At 35.9% G+C, this 22,637-nt stretch overlaps 1 protein-coding gene across 1 annotated transcript in view; it reads right to left on the bottom strand.

Annotated features, from left to right (window-relative positions):
- LOC102957432 (protein argonaute-3) overlaps nt 1-22,637 on the bottom strand; it is a 114,261-nt gene that overhangs the window by 75,688 nt on the left and 15,936 nt on the right. The window contains exons 2-3 of the mRNA XM_042996471.1: nt 19,228-19,399; nt 2,093-2,213 (exon numbers count right to left, since the gene is read on the bottom strand). Coding sequence (XP_042852405.1) covers nt 2,093-2,213; nt 19,228-19,399 — 293 coding nt within the window. The remainder of the gene's footprint in view (nt 1-2,092; nt 2,214-19,227; nt 19,400-22,637) is intronic.

The raw sequence follows: 22,637 nt of genomic DNA, 5'->3' as shown, positions 1-22,637 counted from the left end.
ACTAATCATTAGGGAAATGCAAATCAAAACCACAATGAGATATAATCTCATAACCGTTAAGATGGCTACTATCAAAAAAAAAAAAAAACAAAACAGAAAACAAGTGTTGGCAAGGGTGTGGAGAATTTGGAACCCTTATGCACTGTTAGTGGGAATGTAAAATGGTGCAGTCACTGTAGTAAACAGTAAGGTGATTTCTCAAAATATTAAAAATAGAATTACCACTTACCGACTGAGCCACCCAGGCACCCCAGAATTATCACTTACACACAAAAGAACTGAAAGCAGGAACCGGAACAGATATTTGTACAACCGTGTTCACAGCAGCATTGTTTGCAATAGCCAAAAAGTACTCATCAATGGATGAACGGATAAACAAAATGTGGTATATACATACAATGGAATATTATTCAGCCTTGAAAAGGAAATTCTGACATACGTGACAACATGGATGAATCTTGAGGACATAATGCCAAGTGCAATAAGTCAGTCACAAAAAGACAAATACCATATAATTCTACTTAGATGAGTCACTGAGAGTAGTCAAAGTCATAGAGACAGAGGTAGAATGGTGGTTGCTAGGGGCTGAGGGGAGGGAAGAATGGGGATGTAGTGTTTCATGAGTACAGAATTTCAGTTTTACAAGATAAAAAGAGTTATGGAGATAGATGGTGGTGATGGCTGAGAATGTACTTCATGCCACTAAACTGACCTAAAAAATGGCTCAGAAGGTAAATTTTCTTTTTTTCTTTTTCTTTTTTTTTTTTTGAGAGAATGAATGAGCAAGGGAAGAACAGAGAGAGAGGGAGATGAGACAAAGGATCCAAAGCAGGGTCTTCACTGACAGCAGCAAGCCCAATGTGGGCCTCGAACTCATGAACCATGAGACCATGACCTGAGCTGAATGAAGTCACTTAACCAACTAAGCCACCCAGGAGCCCTCAGCTGGTAAATTTTATGTTATGTGTATTTTACCACAATTAAAAATAAAATCTCCCCACAAGAGTTAAAGAGAAAAAAAAAAAACTTGACAGGAGAAACCTGGCAGATACCAACTTAATCAAGTGATCAACTTAGTACCATCATTAATGGAACAAACACATATAAATGTATCCTGATATGATCCACTGATAAGAAAGAACATTTGTATAATTATTCTTGCGAAAAATGCGAAATCATAATCTAATCAAGAGGAAACACCAAACAAACACAGACTGAGAGACACTCTACAAAATAACTTGCCTGTAATCTTCCACAATGTTAATTTCATGAAAGGAAAACAAAAAATGCTGGGGAATTGTTCTAGAATAATGAAGACTAAAAAGACATGGTATCTAAATACAATCACAAACCTGGACTGAATTCTGTACCAGAGGAAAAAAAAATGCTAAAAGTCATCACTGGAAGAATATGGGTTGTTGATTAGACCAAAGTATCATACAGATGAAAAATTCAGTGAAGTAGATAACTGTACTTTAATTTTTATCCTTGTTCTTAGGAAATACATATTAAAGGGTGTGATATATGCAACCTACTGTTGAGATGGTTCAGGAAAAAAAGTACGTATGTGTCTCTCTCTCTCTAAATAAGTATAGATATAAAGAGAGTAAAAAAAAAAAGACAATGATAAGACAAATGTGGCAAATGTTAAAGAACACTGGTGAGGGGCCCTTGGGGGGCTCAGTCAATTGAGCATCCATCTCTTGGTTTCAGCTCAGGTCATGATCTCACAGTTTGTGGGTTTGAGCCCTGCATTGGGCTTGCTTGGGATTCTCTCTTTGCCCCCTCCCACTCACTTATGCTCTCTTTCTCTCAAAATAAATAAGTAAACTTAAAAAAATAATAATGTGCCTGTGGAGATAATCTGGGGGGAAAAAAGGGAACATTGGTGAATCTGGGTAAAGGGTCTATATGAGTTCTTTGAATGATTCTTGCAACTTTTCTATATGTTTTAAATTATTTCAAAATAAAAAGTTAAAAAAGATAAATGATACACTCTTATGTATCTATGGACTATAATAAAATGTAGTAAGTGCATTTAAAAGGGAGACATCACCAAAGTATAACTTTCCAATAAAGAACTGCATCTTACCCCAGTAGTTGCCACAGGAAGTGGATTGGCTGTGTAAAGACTTCTTTTTCCATCATAAACTGGTCTACGATCCCCAAATATAGTCACTTTAAAATGTTGAACCATTGAGTCAACCACCTCTCTAAAAAAAGGAAAAAAATAGATTCACATAATCCTCTGCATGATGAAATACAAGCATTTAACTAAAGTAATTCCTGAACTATTTAAAGCTGCCAAAATTCTAAAAGACAATCATACATGATAAAGATACTACTTTCAGGACCATACCTTAGGACACCAGAAAGAATAATTTCTGGCAAGTGATACAAATTTCACAAAAGACAGAGAAATGAATCTAGTGAATTACTTAAATCGTTCTGGGCCACAGTAGACCTGTAAAATATTATCCCTAGAAAATGATCCTAAAACCCTTTTACCATTTCTGAGTACTACCTGACACATTCATTTCTCTATCAATAGAGTGATGCTCTTCCCTCTGTGCTCAAATACCACCTTAATACATATATCTATTAGAACATTTACTCCAATGCATTATAATTATTATATGCTTCACTTCTACTAGACTGTGAGATTTTTGAGAACACACATATACTCCCCTCAATCCTTTCAACTCCCCAAATCATCCTTACATTATCTAGCCAGTAAGAATATACTGAAGCCTGTTTTTACCTAGCAAACATTTTTATCCTATATATACTTACATGGAAAGATATTCAAGACTTTTACATTTAAAAAAAAAGGACTATAGTGAGAATAATACTAAATATCCACAAATCAACGTTTATTTTTGTGCACACATTATTTGTAAAAGCAGTAGAAAGATATCTAGAAGGATATGTACCAAATAGATAACAGTGGTTACCTCTGAAGAGAGAAGTGAAGAATGATTGTTTTATTTTGCTTAAATAATCTAAATGTATTATGATGAGAATATACTTACATATTACTGGTAAAACTTGCAACACACTTAAAAATGTAATAAATGGGAAAGAAAAATATTGAATTCTAGCCTACGGGTAGGTAGGAGAGAAAGGAGAGAAAAAGGCGTTTTCTGGTACACAGTAAGCTGACCTGATACCTAGAGCAATTTTCCACATGCTCAAAATTTCCATTTTTCCCTTCTTCAATTTCATCTTGCTGAAACCATTTAAATCAAGACCAAGCCTCTTCTAGAGTAAAAAAAATTTTACTCTTCTAGAGTAAATTTGCTGAAACTATTTAAATCAAGACCAAGCCTCTTCTAGAGCAAATTCTAGAAGAGCAAATTCTTCTAGAGCGATTGTTTCACTGATCAGTTTTTATATAGAAAACAAATTTCAAAGATTTTCTGCCATTTAAGATTTTCTTTTGCAGCCATCATCATCAAGTCCAGTTTCTTAGGTGAAACTATACAGATCTAATATTTAAGAATGTTTTGACTATTTTGTCAAATTTTTACTCAACAATAAACTGGTATAATTTTAAGCTTACCAAATCCTAGCAACCCAATCTAAGCACTCTCAGGATCAAAATGGTGGAGATTAAAATAGCTGTGACAAAACATCTTAAGGATGTTCTGTTCATTTCCAATTATCACCATTCTAAATTACAACCTCATGTCCCAGTACCTGGATTATTTTAAGTCTCTTGGTTTTTATGCCTTTTATTTTTTCTTCTCAAACACAACTTACATATCACTGCCAAACAAGTCCCTAAACTCCATTTTTATTTCCTAGGTATGAAAGGTTATGTTAATCATACTCCTCAGGGGCGCCTGGGTGGCTCAGTCGGTTGAGCGTCCAACTTCGGCTCAGGTCATGATCTCACGGTCCGTGAGCTCGAGCCCCGCTTTGGGCTCTGTGCTGACCGCTCAGAGCCTGGAGCCTGCTTCAGATTCTGTGTCTCCCTCTCTCTCTGACCCTCCACCGTTCATGCTCTGTCTCTCTCTGTCTCAAAAATAAATAAACATTAAAAAAAAAATCATACTCCTCAATTCATAGCATTATTCATCTATGTAAGACATCTCTTCTTTCCTTCCACCTCCATTTCCTAAGCACCTGTCCCCTTCATAAATTATTTTCTCCTAATGTGTTTGAACATCCTTCTATTTGTATATATTCCCTTCTTTATTCTCTGGCACTAGGTTTTTAAAATGTATTTATATTGGGGCGCCTGGGTGGCTCAGTTGGTTAAGTGTCCGATTTCAGCTCAAGTCATGATGTCACGGTTTGTGAGTTTGAGCCCCAAGTCAGGCTCTGTGCTGATAGCTTAGAGCCTGGAGCCTGCTTCCGATTCTGTGTCTCCCTCTCCTTTCTGCCCCTCTTGTGCTCTCTCTGTTTCTCTCTCTCTCTCAAAAATAAACATTAAAATAATAATAATAAAATGTATTTATATTGCTGTGGGACACCTAGTTCATTGTTTCTGATTGATGCAAAATACTTCATATGTTGTCACCCAATGATGCAGACTTTAACTGCAGCCACCAAATATGATCTAAGCAATGCAATATCTCTTACTATGTCCCTTTATAGCTTAAGTGAGAATTAATCTCTGGTTATACACTCAGGAACAAAATTGTTAGGTCCAAGTGAATTTTATCAACTAAACGAACTGTCAAATTGCTCTCCAGAGTGGCTCCACAACCTACATTCCTGGAGGTTCCCATTTCCCTATATCCCAGACAAGATTTGGCGTTATATAGTTATGCTTTCTAATTTTTGCTAGACTAGCAGGTAAAACTAAAAGGTTTTATTTATTTTTTTTATGTTTATTTTTGAGAGAGTGAGACTACACAGGTGGGGAAGGGGCAGAGCGAGGGATAGAGAGTATCAGAAGCAGAGAATCCAATGCAGGGCTTGAACTCATGAACCGTGAGATCACGACCTGAGCTGAGGTCGACGCTTAACCAACTGAGCCACCAAGGGGCCCCAAACTAAATGGTTTTAATTGAGATTTCTCCTATTACTAATGAATTTGAGCATCCCTTCATGCATTTGTGTTTCTTCTTTTATGAATTTCCTGTTTGTTTCCTTTGCTCATTTTTCATTTATGGCCCCAGTCTTCTTGTTGAATTGAAGGAGTTTCTTCGATATTCCAGATATTGATTCATTAACAGGTTTAGTCATTGCAAATATCTTCTTCCAAATGCTGTATGCCTGTTGACAATGTCTATGTCTATGAACTGAAATCCTTAATGTTGTATCAACAAATGAATCATTTTTCACCTTATGGTTTCATGCTTTTGATGTTTTAAATACTTTCCTAATACTAAGGCACAAAGATGCATTATGTTTTATTAATGTTATAGTTTTATTAATGTTATAGTTTTATCTACATTATCTTGGTCATTAATCCATCTGAGGTTTTTCTTTATAAACAGTGTTATATAAGGAGTCTTATTTTTCTCCATATAGTAAGCCAGTTGTCCCATACCATCTATTTATGTCTATACATACACAATCAAATAAAAATGCCATTTTGGGGGGGCGTCTGAGTGGTGCAGTCAGTTAAGCATCTGACTCTTGATCTTGGCTCTGGTCATGATCTCACAGTTTGTGAGTTTGAGCCCTGCCTTGGGCTCTGCACTGATGAAGCAGAGCCTGCTTGGGATTCTGTCTCTCTGTCCTCCCTCCCCACCGCTGCTTATGCACTGGCACTCTCTCTCTGCCTCAAAATAAATAAACTTAAAAAAATTTTTTTATTTATTATTAATAAGAACTTATTATCTCAATAAGTTCTCAACAAATAAATGAATCTGGCTCTGAGTTCTCTATATTGCCCCAGTAGTCTATTTGTTCTTAAACCAGTATCATTATGTTTTCACAATTACTGAAGTGTTTTATTATGCTGTAACATGGGGCAAGGCAAGTTCCTTTTCTTTTTCTAAGTTAACTAGGACATTCATGGAAACTTTTAACCAGAATAAACTTCTAAAGTGCACCCCCTTCAAAAAAAACTATCAATACCATAATAAAAGAAATGTATCCAGTGCCCTACATATAGTAAGTAATAATAAAATACCTGTTAAGATACCCTCAAATTATACACACTTGGGAGACACAACTAGTATGCTAAAAACAAATTAGCATGTTAAAATTCACTAAAAAACTAAAACAATGAACACAATGAAGATGAAACATAACAGGGGCAATTGTAAAATCTAAACATTTACGTTTAAAAAGCTCAAATGCAATAAGAACAGATTAGAGGATGTGAACTTACTCGCTGCTTTTGTGGAAAGGGACTTTAGATGACTCTATGTCCAGAATGAGCTAATAGTGGGATAGAGCTTCCTCAAAATTAAGGAAATTAGGTTGCATATATTTAAGTATCCCATTATAAAGCAAGTAACCATTCCATCACATATTATATAGGTCACTTCACATTCTGAAGTACTCTGTTCAATTTGGAAAAATTTAAGACCCTAAAAAAAATGAAATATAACCAGAAGAAGGTAATCCTGATAGAACCTCATGTAACATGAGTATAAATAAATCAAACTACGGACCTCAAGTCCAGAATAGGAAAGACTCAAAGGAAATTATAGAAACCTTTGGCTATTTTGATGGACTGTCATGTGATAAAGTAGAAAATCTATCTTGTTTGAAAGGACAGAACTAGGACAAACAGTTGGAAAGATATAAGATGCTAGACTTTGGAACAAAATTTCCCACATTTCCTAACCACCAGAACTATTCACAAGTAGATTACACTATCTTATAAAGTACCTGGGTTCATCTTTGCTAGAACAGTTCGAGGAGCAGTTATGTCAATGAAGATACCAACTAGAACACACCAACCAGAAGACTGAAATGAATGTCTGTAATCTACTCCAACCGTAAAATTTAATTAGGAGAATATCAAATAATGAAACACTGCAGATTTTCCCATGGCATCAGATATAAAAACTTCTTTATGAATAATTACACTAAACACTGATTTGAATTTAAGCTCTCAAAGCCTTAGAAGAATGGTGTTAGAATTCCATATACACTGGGCAATTCTGACATTAAACTTTTAAGTTCATAATTACTAAAACCTATATTTCAAAGGGAATCAGCTTTTATAAGGACCATCATTTATCATTATGTCTCTTTCATCTCTCACTAACATGATATAACTGAGAGGTTGTTTTTGTTTTTTTTTTTAAGGTTATTTATTTATTTTGAGAGGGGGCGTATGGAGAGAATCTCAAGCAGGCTCTGCACTGTCAGCGCAGAGGCCGATACAGGGCTCAAACCCACGAACCATAAGATCATGCATGACCTGAGCCAAAATCAAGAGTCAGACACTTAACTGACTGAGCCATCCAAGCACCACTTTAGAGTTTTAATTAAACTTTAGTATGCAAACTAACAAAATGACAAATCAAGGAACTGCAAAATTTTACTTCTTATCTCAAAAGATACTATGGCAAAGGATAATGTATTTTAGACTGTTCATCAGGCAGGGCACCTGGGTGGCTCAGTTAAGCGTCTGACTTCAACTCCGGTCATGATCTCCTGGTTCATTAATTCAAGCCCTGCATCGGGCTCTCTGCTGTCAGCGCAGAGCCCACTTCAGATCCTCTGTCTCTGTCTCTCTCTCTGTCCCTCCCCTGCTTGCGTGGTGCTCTCTCTCTCTCTCTGCCAAAAATAATAAACCTTAAGAAAAAAAAAAAAAAAGAATGTTCATCACAGAGGCTGTGGAATTGAAGAAAAAACTCTAAAATAGTGCTTTATCTAGTCATCTATTCAGCTATAGCAGCAAAGTTGCTCACTGTATTGTGAAGAAAGTCTGAACTGGGAAACTGCCAATATGAGAAACCTTTGCAACACGTGGTAACATAAGCACTGGAGGAGAAATAAGTTTTTAGTCCCACTTTGCCACTAAGTTGTTATGAAAGTTACCTGGCCTCTCTGACTTTAGTTCCTTCATCGGTAAAAATGGGCTAATAGTCTACAGGCTGCTGCAGGGACCATATGGGATATCAGTGTAAGCACTTTTGGAGGGAAAAAGCAAATACATATTCTATTTTTATTTAAAAATTTAAGCATAATTATCTCATAAATATACTTCAAAACTATGTTGAAATACTGAAGTCTTCCAAACAACAAACAGATGCATCACAATGCATTAATACAAAGAATGAATTCTGGTAATTAACATAAACTGTGAACTGAATTTTCTCTATATCATAGTTGTGGAGCTGTTTTTGTCTTAATGTGAGGTTGTCTTTTATTATAACAATGAGGAGAATTCCTTTGATCTTTTGTTCAAATGTAGAAATTTTAGAGCAACATTTAAGAGTAAATTGTAGTATAAAAATAATTATTTTATTTAAAATTTTTAAAAATTTAAAAAAGGAGGGGCACCTGGGTGGCTCAGTCAGTTAAGTGTCAGGTCATGATCTCGCAGTTTCTGAGTTCGAGCTCCGTGTCAGGCTATGTGCTAACAGCTCAAAGCCTGGAGCCTGCTTCGGATTCTATGTCTCCCTCTCTCTCTGCCCCTCCCCTACTTGCTCGCTCTCTCTCAAAAATAAATAAACATAAAGAAAAAAAAATTTTTAAAGAGTAAATCGTAGTAAGTCTACAATAACCAAGACACACAAAATAGTTTAACTTCTAAAGCAATATTTAGGAAAGCAATTTGGGAAAGAAAATCTGAGAAAAGGGAGAGAAGAACTTCTAACCAATCTTTAGTGGCTTCCTTTTACTAATAACCTTAGTCTGAGAAGGAAAGAATTCTTGTATAGTATAATATGATACATTTTTGTAGAACCTCAGGATAGAATTTAAAACTCCTTAAGAATATCTGGTGATCACTACAAAAATGGAACCTACCTGAGTATATTGGTCTTACAAAGGGCTACAGCCTACCTTTCCCACTCTTACCTCAACCACCACTTCCTACATTCTGGTACCAAGTCTTTTGACTCCATCATGCTCTGGTGCACAGACTGTAAAGTAAAATTTAATATTGGTTTCAGTAAGTTCCACTTTACCACCTGACTCATACAGCAGAAAAATGGTAGGAGAGGGAAATTTTAATGTAAAAAAGAGAAGAAATTATTTTTGTTAATTGTTACTATATGCTCATAGAGACCCACCTTCATCTCTTTTCTAGGTACCTCTTATTCTCTGCTCCCAAAAGGTAGGATGGGAAATATTATTCTAGTCTATAAGAGAAACCATGAAATAATATTTTCCCCCCAAAAGTGACTCTTCACATTAGTTTAGTATTCACAGCTACAATAAATTAATCTGTCACTATAGTATAGAGAAAAAGAAGGAAGATTGCTAAGGTATAACAAGAAGATAAAATCACCCAGACGCTTACTTATAAAACACAACTAAAACAAGCTGGCAGTCTCTCCTTATATCCTTCCAACCTTGAATTTATCTTCATAACTTCTCAGTAAGTAAGACAGAAGGTAGCCAAATGAACACTTTTGCATCACAATAAAGTTTAAAAATAGAGAGTAGAGAAGGGGTTATACTTTAGATCAAATTTTTAATATTTTATAATATAAAATTTGTAGTACACCAGAGCATTTTACTATAAACTATCTTCCTAATAATTTCACATGGGTGTGAATTCTTTCATAGTATTATGTAACCACACTAGCTAAACCAGTGGAGTAAATTTCTAGAATTCACAGATAACTGATAGATTACCTTAGATTGAGCAATCATTTTTTAACTCAAGCTGGCTTACACTAACAACTCTATTCTAGAACACTTCTCCCTCAGGCCACCAATGACTTCTTAAAAGACATGATCTCTTTTCAGCTATTACAATCCTGGCTTCTCTGAAACAGCTTATACTTTGTCCTGGTTCTCTTATCTTTCCAATCTAAGTGTCTTCACTGGTAAACGTTAAACAACAGAATCCCCAGAAACCCATTCTCAATCTTGACTCTGCATACTTTCCCTAGCTTCTTCCCCGCCTCTAGCTTTTAGCTATCACCTATATGCTGACACTTCTCAAATCTCAATCTCTATCTTGATTTCTTGAACTCTAGACACTTATTTCCAATTATCTATTGAACTTCTCTATTTTCATGTTTCTTATGCAATTCTACCTCCAAATATCCAAAACAGAAATAAAAAACTTGGTCCTTTCACCACCTGTATTTCTGTGAAGGCTATCATTATTGCACAAGCTAGGAACTATGAGGTCTTTCCCTCCACACCTAAATCTCTTTTCCCTTTCCCTCTACACCGAAATTACTCATTTTTCTTCCAAATGTTACATCTAAGCTCTCCCTTTCATCACCACTGCCACTGCTGGCAGTTAAGTCTTAGAAAACACTACCTCTAATCTAGAAAAGTAGGTATCAGAGGTACTAGGGGGTATGCTGGAGTATGTGTGAAAAAAAAAAAACCATTTAATTTTCATCTAATAATTAGAAATTAAGATTTCTAAACATTCATGAATATGAATCGACACTATTATTGTCACTTATCCCATGTCATATGATCGGATATAACATATGGCACACCAGGAACCCTAAGAGAATAATAGGACTTCTGCAACATATAAGAGTTAACAGTGTATTGTAATAATGTTGTATGGTAGCAGATGATAATTACACTTTTATGAGTACAGTGATGAGTACAGCATAATGTATAGAGTTGTCAAATCACTATGTTGTATATACCTAAAACTAATATAACTTTGTATGTCAACTACACTTCAATTAAAAAGAAAAGAATCAACATTGGAATTCTCATTCATTCACTTCAGCATGTTGCAACTTATTCAGTTCAAGTGTATGGCATATATTCAATCAGATTTTTGGTGTATTAATCTCAAATTTTCAAATTAGTAAACATATTTTTAAATAGTTTATTTCAGGGGCGCCTGGATGGCTCAGTCGGTTAAGCATCCGACGTCGGCTCAGGTCATGATCTCACGGTCCGTGAGTTCGAGCCCCGCGTCGGGCTCTGTGCTGATAGCTTAGAGCCTGGAGCCCGTTTCGGATTCTGTGTCTCCCTCTCTCTCTGACCCTCCCCTGTTCATGCTCTCTCTCTCAAAAATAAATAAACATTAAAAAAAAAAAATTTAAATAGTTTATTTCAAAATATTGTTTCCCACCTTGAATTTTTCTATAATTATGTAATACATTAGGACACTAGTACATTTCTATAAATTTAAAAACTTTAAATGTGTGTGCATATACATTTATTTACTGTTCAGTCCATGGTCAAACATGTATTAACTAATGGGAATGAGTAATCAAAGATTTGAAGACTATTGATCTAGACTACTGCAACAGCCTTCCCAATGTTCTCCAGAACTCTGGTTATTCTCTTCTCTAATTCATTCGTCACACTGCCATTAGTTATGCTTTTAACTATAGATGTTTCTCATTTGCTCAAAGCCTCCAGTGGCTCTTCACGGTTTCTGAATTCATAAGCCTCAGCATGCATGGATTTAAGACCCTTCATAACTTCCCCTCTGGCTAAATTTTTAGATTCGAGCTACTGTATTTATATTGGTCTATTTCTGTTACATAAATATGTCAAGCTTTTGCTATGTTCACTCTATATATTCTTTCTCCTACTCCACTATTTAGTTCAGATACCATGTCATGTATCACATCTTCCTCCCTAACTAAAAGCAGGAATCATTACTCTTTCATCACAGCACATAATGCACAACTCACAGGATTTCTCACTACATACAAACGATGGAATCTCTAGCAGATATCATCTTATTTTGCCTTGTACCTTTTTGTATCTTGCATTTTTTGTATCTTACAAAAAAGGGGCACAGTGAGTGAAACACTTAATGAAAGCAGGATGATCTTAAAATGATCTTTAAGTTTTAAAAGTTACTGCAGAATTTAGAATTGTAATTCCAGTCAGAGTCCATATATTCTTTAAATCTTGTACTAAACAGCATTCTACCTTGGTACAACTATATAGCAAATTCAGATAACTGGTTTACTTAAAAAATTTTTTTTAAATGTTTATTTATTTTTGAGAGAGAGAGAGAGACAGACAGACAGACAGACAGAATCTGAAGCAGGCTCCAGGCTCTGAGCTGTCAGCACAGAGCCTGATGCAGGGCTCGAACTCACGAACCATGAGATCATGACCTGAGCTGAAGTCAGACTGCGCCACCCAGGTGCCCCTCAGATAATTGGTTTAAATTGATTTAACTCAATTTAAGGGAAAAAAAAAATGTAGCAGACTAAAAATAAGGAAATTCCACACCAATAACGGAATACTATACAGCTGTTACTATAATTGAAATCTACACAAATAGATGTTAGAAATAAACCCTACCTACTAGTCCCTTTAGAAATATATTTACTTATAAAACTATCTTTGGACTTCAAATATATTGTAGAAATATTAGCTAGGTGACTAAATACTACTGAGTAACTTATCTAGATGCTACTTCAAAGAATTTTTGAGATTTCAGGGGCATCTGGGTGGCTCAGTAGGTTAAGTGGCTGACTCCTAGTTTCAGCTCAGGTCATGATCTCATTCACAGTTGGTGAGTTTGAGTACTACAGAGCAGAGCCCGTTTGGGATTCTCTCTCTCTTTCTACCCCTCTTCTCTGTCCCTCTCTCTCTCTCAAGATAAATAAATAAACTTACAAAAAAAGAATTCTTGAGACTTGAAATAATCACCACTTGTTAGCTTTCCTATCTTCCAAGCGATTAACAAGGAAAATAAAACATGCTTATTAACTGACATATACTGTATGGTACGGTTTCTCCAAGATAGCTAAATACTCAAAACTACAATTGTTTGATTTTCACCAGCAGTGTTTTCTGGGGTATGTTCTCTAAATCATTTTAATCAGAAGTATACTCCTCTACAGATATGACACCAAAAGGGCAACTGGCCCAAGAAAAAATTAAATGTTCTTCATCAAAATAAAAAATGTGCTTCAAAGGAAAACGTCAAGAAAGTGGAAGTGAAAGGCAACATGCAGAAAAGGAGAACATTTTTGCACATCATTATATCTAATAAGGCACTTTTAACTATACTTGTAAAAAATTCCTATAACTCAGTAACAAAAAGACAAAACATCCAACTTAAAAATGGGCAAAGAACCTGAATAGACATTTCTCCAAACATATACAAATGGCCAATAAGTACATGAAAACATGCCCAACATCATCAACCATCAGGGAAATGCAAATCAAAATAACAATGAGACACTACTTAAAACTCCTAGGATGGTTATATTAAAAAGATAGATAACAAATGGTGGCAAGGATGCAGAGATGCTTTAATCATCATACACTGCTAGTGGGAATGTAAAATGATGCAGCCAGTTTGGAAAAGAGTCTGGCAGTTCCTCAAAAGACTAAACAGAGTTACCAAATCATTCCACTCTTAGCAATACACCCAAAAGAAATGAAAACACATGTCCACACAAAATCTTGTATACAAACGTTCATAGCATTATTCATACGCGCAAACAATTCATGTCCATCAACTGATGAATCAATCAATAAACAAAATATCCATACAATGGAGTATTATTTGGTAATAAAAAGGGATGAAGTAGTGATACATGCTACAACATGGATGAACCTTGAAAACGTGAAGTGAAAGAGGTCAGTCACACAAAAGGCCGCATATTATATGATTCCATTTATATGAAATACCCAGAAAAAACAAATCTGTAGAGACAGAAAGTAGATTAGTGGTTGGCAGGGGTTGTGGGGTAGGGGTGGGGAGGCAATGGTAAGTGACTACTAAGGAGTAATGGGGTTTCTTTTTGGGAGGATAAAATGTTCTAAAACTTGATTGTGGTATATGTTAACTAACTAGAATTTAAATAAAAACTTGAAATAAGAAATTATCAAGAAAGTTGTACTCTCTGAACATACTAAAAACTACTGAATTACACACTTTGAGTGAGTTGTATAGTGCATGAATTTCGTATAAATGAAGTTATCACTTTAAAAAAGCATGTCCCTCTCTTGGCTTATCACTTATTTACAACACTGTGCCAATGACATTCCTAATAACACCAGAAAGGGAGTTCTTTCCAAGACTCTGATCTGAGATTTCCATTTAAAAGCCAAAATGGAATCGATATAGATTTATTTTTTTTCTTCTAAAATTCAATCATCAGTATTACACCACAACCATATGCAACATGCACAAATATTTGGCACTATATCACGAATTACAACACAAGAGTAACAGTGATAATAGTACAATGAGTATAATGTTTCACTTATAAAAGAAAACTGAACCAAAAAAATTCAACCACAATCTAATACCACCTCAAGATTCCTTCAAATCTTTACTTCATATTTAACAATAACAGATCCTGCAGTTACAATCATGCTTTTATACAATTTTTTCCCATGTATATATTTCACTACTTAATGATTTTGAGTAAGTACATAACAATCTATTTGAGGTTTATCCCAATATATATTTAGCAGTTGGACAAACTAGCATAAAACCTCAAGTTAAGGAATTTATACTCTAGGTCAGTATTTCTAAAAATATTTGATTTTTAGTTATTGAGACCATGCACTTAAAAAAAACTGGAAACATTTAAAGTCTGCTTAACAAACATGCTCTTTTACCAAATGATCATTTTCAATCAAAATCATTAAGCTGGCAAAAAAACAACACACACATAGCCTAAAGGGGTGAGGAAAGGACAAAACAAGCAATAGACAGAAAATCTGAAGTAGAGAAGTTGACTCACAAAAAATGACTCACAAGCATTTCCTGGGTATTTTTTGTCCAAGAAAACTCCTATGACTAAAGTGGAAACTTGTTTGGCTACAATCCATCATTCTACTATTATGATTAATACCATGGTGCCAAATATTTGAGCATGTGGCATATGGACAAGAAAAACCTCCTATCCGTTGATTTAAATACTGAGGCATTTTGGCCCATATCTGTTTAGCTAATATGGAATAGGAATTGTCTAGTTGTATCTAGTTTCTTCTAACTTCTCAAGTTCTAGCTATTGAAGAGTAGGAACTGAATGAATTTCAGAAGTCTACCAACAATTTTAACTAACTAGTTATGTAGCAATATTGCAAAAAGTGAGGATAAAAGTTACTCTTTTGAAGGAATAAAGGCAGTAAGTTCTACAAATGCTGACATAAAATCAAGTCATTATTAACAAAGAAACAAAGAGTAAAGTTGATTTATATCATTTTAAGAATCTCAAAGAAATCCTGTAGCTCCTGTGAAAACTCAAATTAAAGATACAGGATAAAAAACTTCCATTTGGAAACATCTAAATTACAGATGTTTTACTCCTACTGGCAAACAACATAACAAGACAAAACAACCGTAAGACAAAATATAATTAGGGAAGTAAATTAAAACCAGAATGCACACACCAAATTATTACATACATTTCTCCCAAACTTAACCAATATGTTGAGCATCCACATGTGAAATTCTATTCTATTTAACTTCTTTCTTTCTTTTTTTTTTAAGTAGGCTTCATGCCCAGCATGGGGCTTGAACTCACAACCCTAAGATCAAGAGTCAAATGCTCTACTGACTGAGTCAGCCAGGCACCCCAATTTCATATACACTTATATAATATACAAATAACTTCCTCACTCCTACCAAAAATAAAAAGTTATATAGAAGGAACAAACCTAATAAATAATTTTGTTATTTTTTTTAACCTAATATTACACTAGTCCCTCAGAACTCTGAAAAACTAAAAAAAGTCTCAGCTGACATCCAAGCCCCAAGCCTCCATTTCCCATTATTTTCTAAATTATAACCCATTTTGTCTTTAAAGCAATTTTTGTTTTCCTAACATTTTCATCATATGATTCTCCTACTTAATCAATAACCAACAACAATTCTTTATACTGCTAAAATTAGGGGTGGCTCTTTTGGGCAGGGCAAGGGGGAAAGACAGTAGTAAGGAATTGAGTTCAGAAATATCTGCCCTAAGGGCGCCTCGGTGGCTCAGTTGGTTGGGCATCCGACTTCGGCTCAGGTCACGATCTCACAGTTCGTGGGTTCAAGTCTTGCGTCAGGCTCTGTGCTGACAGCTCAGCCTGAAACCTACTTCAGATTCTGCGTCTCCCTCTTGATCTGCCCTTCCCCTGCTTATGCTCTGTTGCTCTCTCTCTTAAGAATAAACATTTAAAAAAAAAATCTGCCTTAGGAGAAATATCTACCAACACTCAGTCGGCTGAGCATCTGACTCTTGGGTTCACGTCATCATCATGTGGTTTGTGAGACTGAGCCTTGCATTGGGCTCAGTGTGGAACACAGAGCCTGCTTGGGATTCTCTCTCTCTCTCCCTCTCTCAAAATAAATAAATAAACTTTAAAAAAAAGAATAATATTAAAAAATAAAACAAAATATGGGGCACTTGGGTTGCTCTGTCAGTTAAGTATCCAACTCTTGATCTTGGCTCAGGTCATGATCTCATGCTCCCAGGGATCAAGCCCCAAGTCAGGCTCTGCTCTAACAGTATGGAGCCTGCTTGGGATTATCTTTCCCCCTCTCTCTGCCCATCCTGAGTGCATACTCTCTCTCTCTCTCAAAATAAATAAGCATTAAAAAAAAATAAGATAAAATAAAATGTTAGACATCAATCAAAAGGGCCAGGATTATCCTTCAAATTTACAGATTAACACCCCAGTTTTGAGAAACAAGAAAAAGGGAATTTGAGAGTGTGGCATGAAGATAGTTGGGTCCCCATAAGCAGATGGCTAGCAGAAAGACAGATGAGAGAGGAAGGACTCTAAGACAAAGACTAGCTTATGGACCTTAAGAGAAAAGGGTAGGACACTGAAAATCTCTGGGTAAATATAGCCTTTTATAATGTCCAGTTCTCTTTCCTGCCCCCCCACCATCATGTTCATCTCATTTTACTTTTATAAGCTTTCATTCACTCTACTATTTATTATGTGCCAATCATCAAGCTAATATCAGCACTACAAAGATAATGAAAAAGAATATTCCTTTTCATGAAGAAATTATACTGTGAGAAGAGGAAAGCAACAAGTAACCAATATACACTAAAAATACTGTAACAGGATTGTACACCAAGTACTATAAGGTCACAGAAGAATGAACTACCTCTGACTACAGAGTTCAAAAGGTGTGTCTTGAAACATAATAGAAGTTTGCCAGATAGATAAGGGCAGAAAGGGCATTCCAGGTAAGACTGCAGAATATGGTAAAGGATATAGATTAGAGTCAAACAAAGAAGGGTATATAATACTAAATTTGAGATGTCATTCTGTAGGCCACAGGGAATTAAATAAATTTTACAGTAGGCGAGTGACCTCAGAAAGAACTCTGCACTCCACATTATTACATTCGTATGATGGTTTGGTTTTTGTTTTGTTTTGTTTTTTTTACGCATTATAGCAAAGTCTCTTAGCGCTCATTCACTTCATGTTTTTTTTTTTTAATTTTTTTTTTTTTTTAACGTTTATTTATTTTTGAGACCGAGAGAGACAGAGCATGAACAGGGGAGGGGCAGAGAGAGAGGGAGACACAGAATCTGAAACAGGCTCCAGGCTCTGAGCTGTCAGCACAGAGCCCGATGCGGGGCTCGAACTCACGAACCGTGAGATCATGACCTGAGCCGAAGTCAGACGCTTAACCGACCAAGCCACCCAGGCGCCCCTCACTTCATATTTCTTATGTGTCTTATCTAAATGATGGATTTCTTTTTTTTTTAATGTTTAATTATTTTTGAGAGAGAAACAGAGCAAGAGCAGGGGAGGGGCAGAAAAAGAGGGAGATACAGCAACTGAAGGAGGCTCCAAGCTGTCAGCACAGAGTATGACATGGGCCTCAAAACCATGAACTGGGAGATCCAGAGTCAGACCAGAGTCCGGACGCTCAAACAACTGAGCTCCACCAGGTGCCCCTAAACGATGAATTTCTTGACAGCAAGAACCACCTATGTCTTAAATGAAGACTCTTAATAATACTTATTGAATAAGAAAAGGCTGGGATATTTGATAGCATAAATCAAAATGCTAAGTTGAGTATCACTGTTTTCTAAGTGTTTTGTCTCTATGTCTTGTTTTGTTTTGCTTTTTTTTTTAAAGTTTATTTATTTTGAGAGAGAGAGAAGGAGAGAGAGAAAGAGAGGGAGGGAGAGAAACAGTAAGCGGGGGAGGGGCAGAGAATCCCAAGCAGCCTCCATTGCCAGCATGAAGCCCAACACGGGCTTGAACTCTCAAACTGTGAGATCATGACCTAAGCCAAAACCAAGAGTCAGACACTTAACCGAATGAGCCACCCAGGCGCCTATTTTGTTTTTTAGAACCTCCTTCATGGTGTACACCATGTCGTAAGTTCCATTTATCTTCCCTTATTGCCTAAACCACAACCATACATATATGTATATACACATACATACATACATACATACACACATACATTTGGGGGAGGTTGAGAGAAGCAGCTTACTAAAAGCATAATGATAAATGTTTCTATATCATTATGTACTTGTTCCTACATAAAAGGAAGGAAAGTCAGGAGTTGAGGACCAGAACGGAAAGCATGAAATATGACAACCACTATTTCTACCCACTACTGCTACCATCCCATCATCTTAAAGGGATAAATAAGGTGGGCACGTAAAGGGGAGAAAAAAAGAAAGCACAGATATGTTAACCAACAGCAATGGAAAAGATATGCTTAGTCTGATTTCAAGAGCATGTAAAAAGGAGCTGGACCTTCTCTATTATCACAGAGAAAACATGTGAGCTTATGCTATAATGAGAAAATTTCAAGGCTATTTGTAGATTTTCCCCAACATCACAGCTCTCAAGTACAATTTATTTATTTATTTATTTATTTTTTAACGTTTATTTATTTTTGAATAGAGACAGAGCATGAATGGGGGAGGGTCAGAGAGAGAGGGAGACACAGAATCTGAAACAGGATCCAGGCTCTGAGCTGTCAGCACAGCTGAACTGTGCTCGAACTCATGGGCACACGAGGGCTCGAACTCATGGACCGCGAGATCATGACCTGAGCCGAAGTCGGACGCTTAACCGACTGAGCCACCCAGGCGCCCCTGAAGTACAATTTCAAAACAAATTACCATGTGTGCTTGGTCCAACTGTTAAACATTATTATTGTTATTAAATGTGAAAGATAAACATAATTACTAAAGCAAACAAATATCAACAGCAAAATAATCTCCATGACTTCACAATTCTTACCTGTTCACTCTCCTAGGACACTTGTCTGGTTTAATATCTACCTCATAGAGGTAGACATCAATCTTTGGGATTTCAACTTGAAAACAGTTAGCCAGCAATTTAATGGGTTTGCCCATGGTGCCATAGCCAGGTCTTCTGGGCACCATGAGTAGGGGCTGGGCCCCAACGGGTCCTGCCAAAGAGAGGGTAAAAAAAGAGTAACACAGTTATAAGCTGCATTTGATAATCTTGTCAATCAGAGTATATGAGAATTTTTAGTACAGCTGATAATGGATGAAGCCTAGTGCTAAAAGATGCTATCATTTCTAACACTTCAACTTTTTTCTCCCCAACTTACTCTCCTCATTTAAACATACAAACAAAAAAATGGTACCTGTGAAAACTTGTTTTCAAAGGGGTAGAAAGAAGGGGAGAGCAATCACACAAACCCAGACAAGCATGAGCAAACACAAATCAGACCCAAAGAGTGTGAGACCAACAACAAAGTACTGAACTTAAAGTACGACATAATAAGGACAAGAACAAATGAACAAAATACCATAAAAGATAAACACTGATATTTTTTTATTTTAGAAAGAAAGAGCAAGTGGAGGAGTGAGGCAGAGGTGGAGGGAGGGGGGAGAGAGGGCAAGGAGGATGGAGAGAGAGAGAAAATCTTAAGCAGGCTCCACACTCAGTGTACAGCCCGATGCAGGGCTCAATTCCAAGACCCTGGGATCATGATTTGAGCCAAAATCAAGAGCTGGATGCTCAACCAACTGAGCCACCCAGGTGCCCCCAGGAAACACTGATTTTTAAAAGAGGAGGAAAAAGGCTTAAGTGACCAATTTAAGTGAAAAAAAAAAAATGGTATCACTACAGATATTGAAGATACAACATTATGTCAATAAATTTTCAAGTTTGGTGAAATAGGCAAATTACTAGAGAAATACAGGTTACTGACATACCAAAGTATATAAAATTTGAATTCTTCCATTGCTGTAACTATAAAATGGAAAACAATATTGTGGCTCCTCAAAACATTAAAAATAGAATTACCGTATGATCCAGCAACTCTAGGGTATACACCCAGAAGAATGTTCAGAGTATTGAAATGATAACTGTACACATTATTTTTTAATGCTTATTATTTTTGAGAGAGACAGAGACAGAGAGCAAGCAGGGAAGGGTCAGAGAGAGGGAGACACAGAATCAGAAGTAGGCTCCAGGCTCTGTCAGCACAGAGCCCGACGTGGGGCTCCAACCCACAGACTGTGAGATCATGACCTGAGCTGAGTCAGTCACTCAACCGAATGAGCCACCCAGGCACCCCAATAACTGTACACCTTTGTTCACAGCACCATTATTCACAACATCAAAAAGGAAGAAGCAACTAAGGGTCTACTGATGGATGAATGGATAAACAAAATGTGGTATATACATATAATGGAACATTAACCTTATAAAAAGGAAATTCTGACACACTACAACATAGATGAACCTTGTGGATGTTATGCTACATGAAATAAACCAATCACAAAAGGACACTGTATGATGCCACTTATTTAATATCTACTGTGGCCAAATTCAGAGACAAAAAATACAAGGGTGGTTGCCAGGGGCTGGGGTAAAGGGAGGGTAGGGAATTGTTGCTTGGTGGGTATAGCTGCAATTCTGCAAGATGAAAAGAGTTCTGGAGATTTGTTGCACACAATGTGAATATACTTAAATAGTACTGACCTGTATACTAAAAAGTTGCTAAGATGGTAAATTTAATGTTACGTATACTTTATCAAAGTTTAAAAAACGCCTTAAGTGATATCTAGCGTTAAGATTTTAAAGCTCAAAATGTTGTAACTTTGTTAAATGAAATTCAAACAATAAATTCAGTTAATTAATAACTGTTACCTGAATGAACTTACATTTAAAATATCTGAAAAGTCCTGTAATTATTTGAAAAAATGAAATCCACAATTAAAAATAATTCCAGAGGGCACCTGGTTGGCTCAGTTGGTACAGCATGCAACATTTGATCTCAGGGGCATGAGTTTGAGCCCCACAATGGATGTAGAGATTACTTAAAAATAAAATCTTTAAAAAATATATATATTTCCACACATACACTAAGAGATTCCAAATCCAGATGGTTCCACTAGAGAATTACAGCAAAAATTAAAGGAAAAAATAATACTGACCTTATACAAACTCTTTCAAAGATCAGGAAAAAAGTAAATATTTCCCAATTCAACTTATGATCCCAGAAAAACCCTGATAGTAAAACCTTACAAGAACATTATGAAAAATAAATAAAATCACAGAACAGTATCATTCATGAATATACATGCAAAAATCATAAAAATTTAACAAAGTAAATCTAGCAATATATCAAAGGGATAATGCTTCACACAAAAATCAAGTTTATATCAGGAATTAAAAGTTGGGTTAATTAACTTTTTTTCATTGGATGAAAGTACACTGAAGTGCTGCCTATATCAGGTTTTTTTTTTTTTTGGTAAAACCTCTTATGAGGATATTACCTTTCCTGTTATCCTAGATAATACTGATAACATCATAGCTAACACTGAGTAATTCTAGACCAGGTCATAGTTGTGGTTCTGCCATTTATCTAACCACTTTATCTTTGTCAAATATTAGTAGCCCTGAAACTTCTATTTTCTGATCTATAAAATGAGAATAATACCTGATCTGCCTCTTTCTTTTGAATCTTGTCAGGATCAAATTAGAAAACATACAATAGCAGGGCACCTGGCTGGCTCAGTCAGTAGAGCATGCAACTTTTGATCTCAGGGTTGTGATTTGAACCCTACATTGGGTGTGGAGATTACTTAAAAATAAAATATTAAAAAGAAAAGTGTCAAAAGAGAAGAAAGAAAGAAAGAAAGAAAGAAAGAAAGAAAGAAAGAAAGAAAGAAAGAAAAGAGACAAAAGAAACAAAGAAAGAATGGAAAGAAGGAGGATGGATGGATGGAAGGGCCTAAGTGGCTAAGTCAGTTCAGTGTCTGACTCTTGATTTCAGCTCAGGTCATGACACCGAGCAATGTCAGACTCTACACTGAGCATGGAGCCTGCTTAAGATTCTTTCTCTGCCCCTCTCCCCCACTTGCATGCTCTTTCTCTAAAATAAAAATTAATTTTAAAAATAATAAATATAAATATATAAATTTATATGGTTTCTTTGATTACTACCCATCCTTTACAACTCCAATAGTCTCCCTTCTTGAGGTTTCAAATTTGTCTTGTTATTCTAATGTTGTCATTAAGTAATGTTACACAAAAAGGCATGGGGAGGGCAGTAGATTTCCCAAGCCCTTGCACATTTAAAGAATGTCTGTTACCTTCATATACAAACAACCTAAATTGAACCTATATATTTAACAATTTGATCTTCAAATTTCCATCTAAATTTTCAT

Source organism: Panthera tigris, chromosome C1 (genome assembly GCF_018350195.1).
Source record: "Panthera tigris isolate Pti1 chromosome C1, P.tigris_Pti1_mat1.1, whole genome shotgun sequence".
Taxonomy (NCBI): domain Eukaryota; kingdom Metazoa; phylum Chordata; class Mammalia; order Carnivora; family Felidae; genus Panthera; species Panthera tigris.
The sequence above is the reverse complement of the archived record's forward strand: the minus strand, read 5'-3'. Positions and strand labels throughout refer to the sequence as shown.